The sequence below is a fragment of the Saccostrea cucullata genome, unplaced genomic scaffold (genome assembly GCF_032062105.1).
Source record: "Saccostrea cucullata isolate Sc308-1 unplaced genomic scaffold, CSIRO_AGI_Scuc_v1 ctg385, whole genome shotgun sequence".
In the NCBI taxonomy this organism is placed as follows: Eukaryota; Metazoa; Mollusca; class Bivalvia; order Ostreida; family Ostreidae; genus Saccostrea; species Saccostrea cuccullata.
The window spans coordinates 21529-34711 of record NW_026922796.1 but is presented as its reverse complement, the minus strand read 5'-3'; the positions used below and the strand labels follow the sequence as shown (position 1 = coordinate 34711).

Sequence of the window (13183 nt, the reverse complement as noted above, 5' to 3'; positions counted from 1 at the left end):
TTCGTCCGTCGTCGTTCGTCGTTCGTCGTGCGTCGTGCGTTAACATTTGAACATTTTCAGCTTCTTCTCTGAAACCACTGAACCAATTTCAACCAAATTTGGCATATAGCATCTATGGGTGAAGGGGAACAAAAATTGTGAATTTCATGGGCCCTGCCCCCCTGGGGCCTGGGGGGTGGGGCAAAAACCACTAAAATTAGTGCAATCTTTAAAAATCTTCTTCTTTACTCCTGGACATCAAGCAGTCAAACTGTTTGCATGATTGTAATCAGCATTGAGTCCTCTACCAAAATTGTGAAATTCATGGCCCCGGGGTCAGGGGTTCTGGTGTTAGGGTGGGGCTAAATAAGTATATAGTGAAATTTCATGAATTCTTTGAAAATCTTCTTCTCTGCTCCTGGGTATTAAATAAACTAACTAAGTGCATAGTTATGATGAGCAAGAGTGCCTCTACCAAAATTGTGAATTTTATGGCCCCAGGGTCAGGGGTTCTGGTGTTAGGGTGGGGCTCTATAGATTATATAGTGAAAATACATAAATTCTTTGAAAATCTTCTTCTCTGCTCCTGGGTATTAAATAAACTAACTAAGTGCATAATTATGATGAGCAAGAGTGCCTCTACCAAAATTGTGAATTTTATGGCCCCAGGGTCAGGGGTTCTGGTGTTAGGGTGGGGCTTTATAGATTATATAGTGAAATTTCATGAATTCTTTGAAAATCTTCTTCTCTGCTCCTGGGTATTAAATAAACTAACTAAGTGCATAGTTATGATGAGCAAGAGTGCCTCTACCAAAATTGTGAATTTTATGGCCCCAGGGTCAGGGGTTCTGGTGTAAGGGGGGGGGCTCTATAGATTACATAGTGAAAATACTTGAATTCTTTGAAAATCTTCTTCTCTGCTCCTGGGTAATAAATAAAATAAATAAGTGCATAGTTATGATGAGCAAGAGTGCCTCTACCAAAATTGTGAATTCTATGGCCCCAGGGTCAGGGGTTCTTGTGTAAGGGGGGGGGGGGGGCTCTATAGATTATATAGTGAAAATACATGAATTCTTTGAAAATCTTCTCTGCTCCTGGGTATTAGATAAACTAAATAAGTGCATAGTTATGATGAGCAAGAGTGCTTCTACCAAAATTGTTAATTTTATGGCCACAGGATCAGGGGTTCTGGTGTAAGGGGGGGGCTCTATAGATTATATAGTGAAAATACTTGAATTCTTTGAAAATCTTCTTCTCTGCTCCTGGGTATTGAAGAAAGTAACTAAGTGCTTTGTTATGATGAGCAAGAGTGCTTCTACCAAAATTGTTAATTTTATGGCCCCAGGGTCAGGGGTTCTGGTGTAGGGGGAGGGGGGGCTCTTTATATTATATAGTGAAAATACGTGAATTCTTTGAAAATCTTCTTCTCTGCTTCTAGGTATTAAATAAACTAAATAAGTGCATAGTTATGATGAGCAAGAGTGCCTCTTCCAAAATTGTGAATTTTATGGCCCCAGGGTCAGGGATTCTAGTGATACGGTGGGGCTTTATTGTTTATAGAATGAAAATACACTAAATCTTTGAAAGTTTTCTTCTCTGCTCCTGGGTATTAAGCAGATGAACTACCTATGTAGTTATGATGAGTAAGAACCCTAATCTTCCAGAATTGTGAATTTCAAGGCCCCAGGGTCAGGGGTACCATAAAGGAGGGGGGGCTGTACTTATAAACTGAAACTGGATGAATTGTTTGAAATCTGCTCCTTGGTATTTATCAAATATTTTTGAAAAGCAAGGGTGCCTTTTCAAAAGTTGTGCAATGTGTGGATCTAGGCCTAAGGGTCAGGGGTTCATGTGTGATTGGGGCATTACTGATCATGCTGAATATTACTGATTACTTGAAATGCATTTTTTGTTCCCCTACCCTGCCTATGGGTATTAAGTAAACAAACTAAGCAACTGCTAAGTGTATTGTTATGATGATCAATAGTGCCTATTTCAAAATTGTGAATGCCATAGCATCTGGATTAAAACATGAATCAAATTCAATCACTGGAAAGTTGTTGCATAATGCTCAGGTGACCTATAAGGCCCATGGGCCTCTTGTTATCAAGAACAGCAAAGTAATATGCTGTATTAATATGAAGGCATTCTAAAGTAGTATTAAATTCAAGCCCCCCCCCCCCCCCTTCAGTAAACTTTTCAGTTCTGATCAGATTTGTGCATTTTCTTAACCGATTTGCTCAGGTGAGCAATGTGGACCCCTGGGCCTCTTGTTATTGCTTCAGAGATGCTGGGGACAGTTTTAAAGAGAGTATTTTTGCATTTAACACAATTAAAATTTCTTCATTACATTTCCAAAAGAAATATTGAAAAAACACTAGCTTAATTAGTCTTCTGTGCGGAAGATAGGACAAATTGTTTGTGGTATGTATCCTTACATGTAATTTTGAAATCAAGTTGGCATTTTTTGCCTTTGTTACTATATGTAGAATTTGTATTATTCTTTGTGATATGATAATCCTTATAGAGTGTCTGAGTGATTATAATAAACTCCGGTTCAAGGAAAAACCTCATGAAGATTCTGTAATCACTATGTAATTCTCATTAAGACATCACAGATAATCTTTTTTAAATATTTCAAATAAATACAAATCAAATAGTCACTTGTCTCTTTTATGATAATGGATTTTTGTTATATTTAGGATAATACTAAGCTAAAGATCATTACTCTTTGTAAGCTGATGCATCTTATGCCATCTGTTGTTTGCGTCGTTAACTTTTTACAACTTCATCTTCTTCCCAGAGGAACTGAGCGGCTTGGTCAATTCCAACCAAACTTGCCAAAAAGAATTCCTGGTTAAAGAGGATTTAAATTTGTTCAAATGAAGGATCCACACTTTTTTTCGAAGGGGAGATAATTATGAATTGCATGTAGCTAAAGAACGAGGGCGCTTTTAATTGGCATTCGGCAGGAATCTGGGCGGAATTTAAAAGTTAAAATTTTATCGACATGTCACATGAAATTTTAACATTTTTTTTTATTTATAAAGTTCCTGTGCAACAGGAAAGGAAAATATTTTCCCGAAATTGAGCTTTGATTTGCTAAAAAAAATAACTTGAAAATTGGCCAGATCAGACATTTGGTACAAAATTGTACATTTTTAAACACGTTTTTCTAAAAAGTTTCTATCTCTGGGTCTTCTCTCCATGATTTTGAAAAAATATTTGTGTGTATCTTAATTCAAAGAAACAAATACACATTTTTAAAAATGGAAAGAAGACCAAGAGACCACTAAAAATGAACTTTTTCCCAACAAATACAAATGTTGAGTGTGGTGCTTCTTTGTCCTTTTAAAATCGTCTATATATTTGTAGCGGTGATAGCTCAGTAAGTTGGGCTACATGTTCAGTGCACACGAAGCGAGAAGTTTTTGGTTCGAGCCTGGTATGGGGTATTAATTTTTTTTTTCATGCAAACAGCCATTTTGTTTTGTCAGTTTCGTTTTATGTACTGATGTATTAAAATTTTGAATTAGGTTCAGTTTGGTTCTCGAGCGAAATAAATTCTGATCTTCTATTCTATATTGTACATGTACACGTATCATGCATCTATATGCATTATTTTTTTTAGGTGTTTATTTTTTGCGAAACATTACTATGTTATAGTACCCCCTAAGAAAAAAAAAAGACATAAATGTTACAATCTCACAAGGTCTTTCAAAACTACATGAAAGAAAAAAATCTATGGACGAGTTTGTAAAATCTGACCAGCCAAGTTCAGCCAACCAAATCATGGACATTTAAACCATAACTGTTTCGTACAAATGATTACACGCTTTTAATTTTTAAGCTATTTACAAATAAATAATTGTATTTTATTTATTTATATATGTTTTATTTATTTGCGTAAAACATAAGAAAAGATATGAGATACATTTTATGATATTTAAGACTACTTCAAAATATGGTGATTCTTGAAAGTTCGATTTCACCAGAAAATATCGCCTAGTCCCCCCCCCCCCCCCCCCCTTTCTTCAACAGCTGGAATTAATGATAATTTACTATCTAGCACTGGAAATAAAATGATTAATCAATTACCATGGAACTGTTCTTTGTATTAAACAATGACTTAATGGCCAAATTGCCATTAAAATTGAATTTAATGGGTGCAAAATGTAGGCGGGAATCAAGAGTTAGAGTTCGTAGTTCTTTCAGGTAGTATAGATTCAAATTTGTTCAAATCATGACCCCCGATGTTAGGGCGGCGCTGAAATGGGCGTTCAATTTTACAAAGAATGCATATGAAATATCTTCTCAAGAACAACAAAGCCACGATAAATTATGCATATTGAAACATCGCTAGATGTAAATTTAACTTTGTTTAAATCTTCATCGCTTGGGGTAAGGAGGGGTCACACAATTGGATCTTAGATTTACAAGTTATATGCATGCATTGGATTGCATGATTAGAATCTTTTTCGCGAAAAGCAAGGCCATGATTAGTCATATTAACTACTAATGTGTTCGGAACCTTTTATTTTTCGATGTTCTGCAAATTGTAAAACCCGATGAGTTCAAGTTTTAAAGTGTATCTAGCAGTAGCTCTGGCGAGATATATCGAGATAAGCATAAACCTATTGATGGAGTAAGAATATCAACAGTCTCGTAAAAAGGCTTGAATTCGTTAGATCTATGGTTGATACAATGACTTTGTCAGAAAAAAACAATTTATCATTTATTCAAATTCGGCCCCCATGCACCTAGCGGGTGGCTTATGCTGATGATCTCTTTACGTTTAACTGTAGAATAGATGTTGCCATTTTAAAATTATTTTGAAAGTTTGTTTTGTACATTTCTAATGTCCTTGAATATAGGCGTTGGAGCCGGGTTTACTTTTGTTTGTTGGTTTAGCCTCCCCCCCCCCCTTTCAATTTGCTTCCGACGCCTATGTTGAATGCAGTCATCCTTTTTGAACGATTTAACACAATAAAAGTTGCTTCGGATTAAATACTATTATGCAAATGCAGGGAAATTTAATTTTGACCAACTTCTTTGTCCTTGAATCTCGTCTACTCGAGGTTAATTTTGCTGTTGATTAAGTTTACATTTTCTGATGCAACTGTGCGTTGATAGTGAAGTTTTACTTAAAAAAAGATTGATTTGCAAAATGTAGTTTTGACTCAATCGGCTTGTCGTAGATTACATTTTCATTCTGCGCAGACTCTGTTGTCATACATATACCTGTTGTGGAGACATCAAAGGTGAAGTGAAATCATACAGTAAATTATGACATATTTTTTCATGGATTAAATATGTATTGATCTATATGTCATTTTAAAGAGTATAGAAATATTTTGGTTTTTTCCTATAGAAGACAGACTTTAAAAACTAGAACACAACAATCTTCAGACTTACTTTCGATTTGAACTACTGCATATGATACAAAGTGCAGCTGGTCTTATTTGTTGGAAACACTGAAAAATCTTTCTGCGGCGAAGTATAGGATGTCTTCCCGTTTTGATCTTATCTTCAACTATTTTTCTTTTGAATATAAAACTATGATTTTTTATTGAAACAAAATGAGAACAGAATATGGGTAATTTTCTATACTTTTTCAAGAAATATTGGTGAAACGGAGCTAATATAATCAAAACTGCTACTTTACAGTCACATTTCTTGTTGTATATTATAAATTTAGGCTCTATACGGCATAACTGCACAAGATGGAGAATTTTTGTTGTTTTATCAAAGTGCCGGAAGTGTTTGATTTTGATGGGACAAATTATTTTGGCTGTCGTGTACGACAGACGAGTCAAACAATGACAGCAGATTTAAAACGAAATATGGCAATCGGAAGCAATGGATACAAAGTTTGATGAAATATAAATTTGCTGTATCTTAATAAGCTTGAAATTTCGGTACACATTTTTTTGGCTGTTAAGGTAACTCCACCCTCCTATGATGTCGTAGGTTTTTGCAAAAAACTGTTATTTAATTAAATTCATACCCAATAGAACAATATATTTTGGAAGAATGATTTTCCATAGGTGTAATGATGACTATTGTCAAATAATAGAATTAAAAAATGCATGTTTTCTTTATTTGATAAATCCTTAAAAAACATGAACATGCTTTAAATAAGACGGTCCATTGTTGAATAGTCGTAAATTTTGTTTTCCAGCGATAAAGAGCGAAAAACGGATAATTGGAGCTGTAAAATATAATAGACAAGAGTAAAATACTTAAAGTAAAGTATTCAAAATATTATAAAAGTATTCACTTTTATGTACAACTTGTATGCCGTTATAAACTTGGGTTTTTGACTTGCTAATTTGGGCATTCCTTACGAAGCTGTTTTGTTTGCTGCAGACATCAGCAATCAAAATTGTAAACAGGAAGAAAGAGTTATTGCCGCTAGCTGCGATGTTGCGGCCAACTTAACAACTACTGTTATACATGTAAGCTTGCATGTAGCAATCTTGCAGGAACTCAAAATGTTTGCAGGAACATTGCAACAAAAGAAGCCTAATTCTGGAAGTAGGTATATATATATATATATACAATGGCGCGCACAACATCTGGCTGATAAGACATAGTTTTGTTTTATTTTTATGATAAACGTGACAGCTTTAAGTTTTCACCCGTCAACTTCCCTTACTTATGCAGCAATATACCCTCATCACCTACATACAGGGTTTATAACTCTCAGTTGATTCGATACGCAAGAGCATGCTCAACGTGAGTACAATTTCTAAAATGAGGTAAATTATTGACAAACAAGTTGATGAAATAAGAATATCATATGTCTTGTTTAAAAAGTCATCATTTCATTATTTTTATAGAATGACCTTGTCAGCAAACACAATTATCATCGATTCAAATGCTGACTGACTTTTTTCATACTAATTGTTAGTCCATTATTTATACACTGAATCGACGACGAATTTTTCTATTATTTCCCGATCATGACAAGGAGCATACAGCGAGTGTGACCGGTCAGCTGGGGATGCTCACTCCTCCATGGCACCTGATCCCACCTCTGATGTTTTGGAGGTTCGTGTTTGCTAGATGCTCCTATTTAATATTGTTTTGTGGACTTTTGATCTTGAATACTGTTTGTTATCTCCATATGTTTCAAAAATAGAGTTTTGAGCGTAATCACTTTACGTTACTAGTATCTCCATATCTTTCATCGGACAATGAACCTCTTTTTGCATGGTTAATTGTTGATGTTACATGTAGATACTTGCCGCAAATTTGCTGCAAACACAAAGGTTTTTAAAGTCTGTCATGGTTTCTTTAGCTTCATTGCAGCAAGATTGCAGCAATGTCTGTAGCAAGTTTGAAGCAATGTCTGCTGCAGACTTGAAGCAAATGTTCGCAGAAAGACTATATTTTTTTTAGGCATTCATATAATTCTTCTGAAATAATAAATTACATAATTTAGAGATAACTTACACCTAGTGATATTTTTGTCAATGAACTTTGTATGAAAAATCATTTAAAAAGTTGAAATCTAGATTAAAAGAAAGGTGTTACCAATTTCCATCATCTGTCGTCAGTGTTTGCCATATTAACAGTTGTCTGCTGTTCAAGACGGCCAAAATCTCTTGACCCATCAAAATCAAAGGCTTGCAGCACACTTTAAACAACAAAGAATAACCACAGTATGCAGTTATGCCTTAGAGAGCCTAAATTTATTTTATGCAACAAGAAATGTGACCGTGGAGTAGCAGTTTTAATTCCATAAGCTCAGTTTGACCAATTTTTCTTGAACAAGCATTAAAATTCTACATATTTTGTTTCAATAATAAAATCATAGTTTTTTTTAATTAGGTTTCTGTCGTAGCGAAAAACAACTTTGCCGTCTGTTGTCACAGTTGCATCGGCGGTCCCAGTTGCCGGTAATAGGGTGCGTTCCTGGTCTCCACGTCCCGCAGGATCTGAGCCGACGACATAAAGATCAATTTCGTATCCTGTGATTCTTTAGTAAAGGCTCTAACCATTGCACATGCACCACGCGGACACCTGCGATGTCTAATAAGTGCAATGAGACGAAATAATTATTCATACACCTATTATATTACTGTAATTTGATTGTATAATACGGGTATTAGTAATAAGGCAAGTTTTTGTTTTCTCTTTATATGCTGTAAAGGGCCCTTTTTTATGTCTTTTTGTAGCATTGTCCGTTCCTTGTTTCGAGGTTCCAAAAGGATTGACCATGGCTGAAGGAGGTATTATATCAAACAATTTTCATTTTGCAACATACATAATTGTGTATTTCAAGTTGTCCACACCTTGTATTACTAAAGAATAGGTTACATCATAGAAGCCGAGTAGTATTGATTATATCGTTTTCATGGGGCGTGGAAATCGAGGGCGCGGAGCAGTGGCGTAGCTACCATGTATGCTTGAATGCTCGAGCATGCACATCATTTTGTCAAAAAAAAAAAAATAAATAAATAAAATAATATAGCATTAATTATAGGTAATTAATTTTAAAAATAAGACTCTATATGACTCTATATTGACAGCATAAAACGCATTAACTCCTTCCCAGTCATGATGTACATTTTATGTACATTACATTATTGCCATTATACACTGTAGTATCAAAAAAGGTTCTGATCAGTGCATTTATTCAATTATTCTTCTAATATTTTTTAAATGTACTCTTGTGTATTTTTTAAAATATAAAAGTCACTGACTCTGAGTTCAGAAATTGTTACGGTAGCTATCGTAAAAAAATTAAGTGACTTTCTAAGCTTCTCATTTTTTCAAATCAAATTAAATCTTAGGCCGCGTTTACCAAATTATTTACTTTACTAAGTAAATTTAATAATTTGTTCTGGACAACTTTTATTATATGTATAACCTTTGGTATAAATTGTTTCTTTTTCTAATTTTTTGGGAAAACAAACAAACAAACAACCAAAACAAAACACAAACATACAAGCAACAACAACAACAACAAAAAATCGCCGAAACAATTTATACTGGCCAAATTTCCCCAATTTAGTTAATAGATGCTTCAAGGTATTACTTTAACGTTAAAACCTTTTCAAATATGTATTTTCTTCACTTTCTTTTATGATTTGATTAGTATTTCAATCGTCAGAATTCAGGAGCTTCCGGGGGCTTCGCCTCCTGAGCCCCCACCAGGGCTTAGCCCTGGACCCACTGGGGGCCTCAGGGCGGTCCCCAGACCCCCTGCCAATTTTAGCATGCACTTCATTTTCTGCCTAGCTACGCCACTGCGGAGCGTCGGAGATTTCCACGCCCCATGAAAACGATATAACCAATAGTACGAGGCATCTATGATGTAAGCAACTTGTCGCATGTTTGATGACGTAAATTTCATTGAGAGTGTCAAAATTAAAAAAAAATATTCAGTCATAAACTTAAAATTCATTTCAAGCTAGCTCTCCAACATGTCGGACGTTCTTAGTGATTTGACTTCGACTTTTTAACCGAGTTTGAAGATTTTGACAATTTATTTTTGAGGTTAGCACTCGACAAATGTGAAATCACAGAAGCAAATATCAAGGAGTTTAACGATATAAAGATTGGAGATTTTCCCGTAACTTTCAAAATTTCAAAATGGATTAATCTTTTGAACGACTGTGAAATTTCAACCGAGTTAAATACATGTGTTTTAATTTAGTTAAAGGCTAAGAAATAGCTTAACATCTTCATTTTTCTGTAGTTATGAACTTGTGAAATAAAATTAGTTTTTTTTTTCTCATGACCTGATTTCTGCCTCCTGCAGTGATATATGAAGGGGCGTGGAAAGTATTATCGCATATGTGATATGGGATATATCACCACACAAAGATCAAGAAAATCACCGCAGATATGCGACAATTACATATTCTTCGACTATAGCTTCCGAACATATGTTCTTCTTCAGTCTACAACTGTATTCAATGCTATTTTATAGGAACTCTTATCTTTCAACTGGTGTAATTATTTCATAAATATTATAAATTTTGTGAAAGGGTACTTCAGGAAATGGACGAAACATATGATGAATACGTATACATAAGTATCATGGCATGATAATTGATTTTTCAATAAAGCAATACTTAAGATTATTATTCATGGTGATAATTTTTTAATTAAAAAAAGGAGGAGGAAACGATAATCCATTAACCTTCGACAATGTTACCGAAGAAACAACGGAAATGGGATCCGATTTCTTGGTATGTCAATTATTATGAATAATTCATTTACCAGTACATATATGGTAATAAATGTTATTTAATTATAACCGCCAGTTATTGGATAATGGATATTAAAAAAGTATTTAATATTTTTAAATACTTATCGATTTATTTTTTTTAGCTCACCTGAGCTGAAAGCTCAAGTGAGTTTTTCTAATCACATATTGTCCAGCGTCCTTCTGTCTTTCTGTAAACTTTTCACATTTTCGACTTCTTCTCTAGAACCACTGGACCAATTTCAACCAAACCTGCCACAAAGTATCCTTGGGTGAAGGGGATTTAATTTTGTTCAAATGAAGGGCCACGTTCCCACTTAAGGGGAGATAATTAAGAAATAATGAAAATTTGGTGGCATGTTTAAAAAATCTTCTTCTCAAGAACCACTGTGCCAGGAAAGATGAAACTTATGAGGAAACATCCTCAGGTAGAGTAGATTCAAGTTTGTTCAAGTCATGACGCCCGGGGGTAGAGCGGGGCCACAATGGCTGACCAAAGTTTTACATAGAAATATATAGGAAAATTCTTTATAAATCTTCTCAAGAATAACAAAGCCATGATTGATCATATTTATATAGAAGCATCCTCATGCATTGTAGATTTACGTTTGTTCAAATCATGACCCCCAGGGGTAGGGCGGGCCACAATGGCTGACCAAAGTTTTACCTAGAAATATATATGAAAATTCTTTAAAAATCTTTTCTCTCAAGAATAACAAAGCCATTATTGATCATATTCGGTTTTCTTGATCGAATTACCGAATTACAAAAAATAAATAAATAAATAAATAAACTTCAGAATAGTATTTTAAATACTTTTAAGAGTTCCTTGAACATATTGAAAATTTTAAGCAATTTATTTACATCAATTGCCGGGTAAATGACTTCAGTACGATGTTATGTTTGACTTACATTGCTAACATAATTCTAAAGCCGTGGCTCTATAGAAAAGACATACCGGTATTTAATTTAAAAAAATAATACAATCTATTTTAATGCAACTACCAATTAACCGTTACATGGAAGTGTGAATTTAGTAAGAGAGAATTTTTATGTTTGGATTTTCTAATTATCACAGATCTTACTGTGTCGGGAGCAACACAGTAACACAGCTCATGGAGAACCCTGCATCCTCATGTAGTGTAGATTCAAGTTTGTTCAAATCATGACCCTGGGGGTAGGGGGGGGGGCAGAATGGCCGACCAAAGTTTTACCTAGAAATATATAGGAAAATTCTTTAAAAATCTTCTCAAGAATAGCAAAGCCATAATTAACATATTTATATGGAAACATTTTCAGGTAGTGTAGATTCAAGTTTGTTCAAATCATACCTTCTTCTCTTTAAGGAATGGTTGGGACTACCTTTGGGTTTAAACTTTTCAATAATAAACTAATTTCTGCTTTTTTCCTAGCCACAATGCACAGGTGAGCGATATGGCCCATGGGCCTCTTGTTATTATTTAAGGTCTTTCGTCTTCGATTCAGCAGAAGACATTTTTTGTTATTCTTAGTTGTTTTTTTTTCCACGTTATTATCACTAGCTCACCTGAGCCGAAGGCTCAAGTGAGCTTTTCTGATCAAAATTTGTCCGTTGTCTGTCGTCGTAAACTTTTCACACTTTCATCTTCTTCTCAAGAAGCACTGGGCCAATTACAACCAAACTTACCATAAAGTATTCTTGAGTGACGGGGATTCCAATTTGTTCAACTGAAGGGACATACCCTCTTCTAAGGGGAGATAATTATGAATTAGTGAAAAATTAATGGCATCTTTTAAAACACGGCGTAGGATGGGACCAGTGTGAATACATACTCAAGAAGCACGGGCCATGAAAAATGAAACTCATGTGAAAGCATCCTCTCGTAGATTCAAGTTTGTTTAAATGATGATCACCGGGGGTAGTTTGGGGCGACAATTGGGGATCAAAGTCATAATTACATGGAAGCATCCTCTGGTAGTGTAGATTCAAGTTTGTTGAAATCATGACCCCCATGGATAGGGTGGGGCCACAATCGGGTATCAAAGTTTAATATATAAATAAATAGGAATAATCTTTAAAAAATCTTCTCAAGAAGAGCAAAGCTGTGATTGTTCATATTTATATGAAATTAGGTAGTGTAGATTCACGTTTGTTCAAATCATGACCAACCAGGAGTATAGAAAGGATAATATACAAAGGTATATAAAGGCTATTTCAATAACATTTTTCATCTTATAAACAGTAAAACCTTTATGTATCATATTTTTTAAAAGTATCTGTAGGAAGTATAGATTGAAGTTTGTTCAAATACCCCCCTCCTCCCTTGAACCCCACTTTTATATTTAAACTTTTCAACACTAATAAGATTTTTATGCCCCCCTTCGAAGAAGGGAGGGCATATTGCTTTGCTGCTGTCTGTCGGTCCATTTAGTTTCCGTTCATTTTCCTCACAACCGTTGTACATACTGAAATGAAATTTGGTATACAGGTATATCAGATGAATATTTAGGTCAAGTTTTGTTTTGGATACGATCGCACCATAATTGACAGAGTTATGCCCCTTGGACTTAGAAAAATTCCAACTATTTGCAGTTTCCGTTCATTTTCTTTGGAGAGGTTGCACACATTCAATTGAAATTTAGTATAAAGCTTAGTCAGATGAATATCTAGGTCAAGTTCTGTTTTGGGTACGATCGCACCATAATTGACAGAGTTATGCCCTTTGGACTTAGAAAAATTCCAATTATTTGCAGTTTCCGTTCATTTTCTTTTGAGAGGTTGCACATATTGAAATGGAATTTAGTATGCAGATTAGTCAGATGAATATCTAGGTCAAGTTCTGTTTTGGGTACGATCGCACCATAATTGACAGCGTTATGCCCCTTGGACTTAGAAAACTTCCAATTTGTGGGGAGGGTGGATAAGTGTTTTACAAACATCTCTTGTTGCTTTGTTTTACATAGCCAGTTGCTCATGTGAGCGATGTGGCCCCTGGGCCTCTT

At 34.9% G+C, this 13183-nt stretch overlaps 1 protein-coding gene across 1 annotated transcript in view; it reads left to right on the top strand.

Annotated features, from left to right (window-relative positions):
• Window positions 1–5206: 5206 nt before the first annotated feature.
• The window catches only part of LOC134262487 (uncharacterized), a gene marked incomplete at its 3' end in the record, with an annotated part of 28325 nt that continues 20348 nt past the window's right edge, over window positions 5207–13183 (top strand). Inside the window, exons 1-3 of the mRNA XM_062744884.1 lie at window positions 5207–5240; window positions 8163–8216; window positions 10111–10184. Of these exons, the coding sequence (XP_062600868.1) occupies window positions 8204–8216; window positions 10111–10184 (87 nt within the window). The remainder of the gene's footprint in view (window positions 5241–8162; window positions 8217–10110; window positions 10185–13183) is intronic.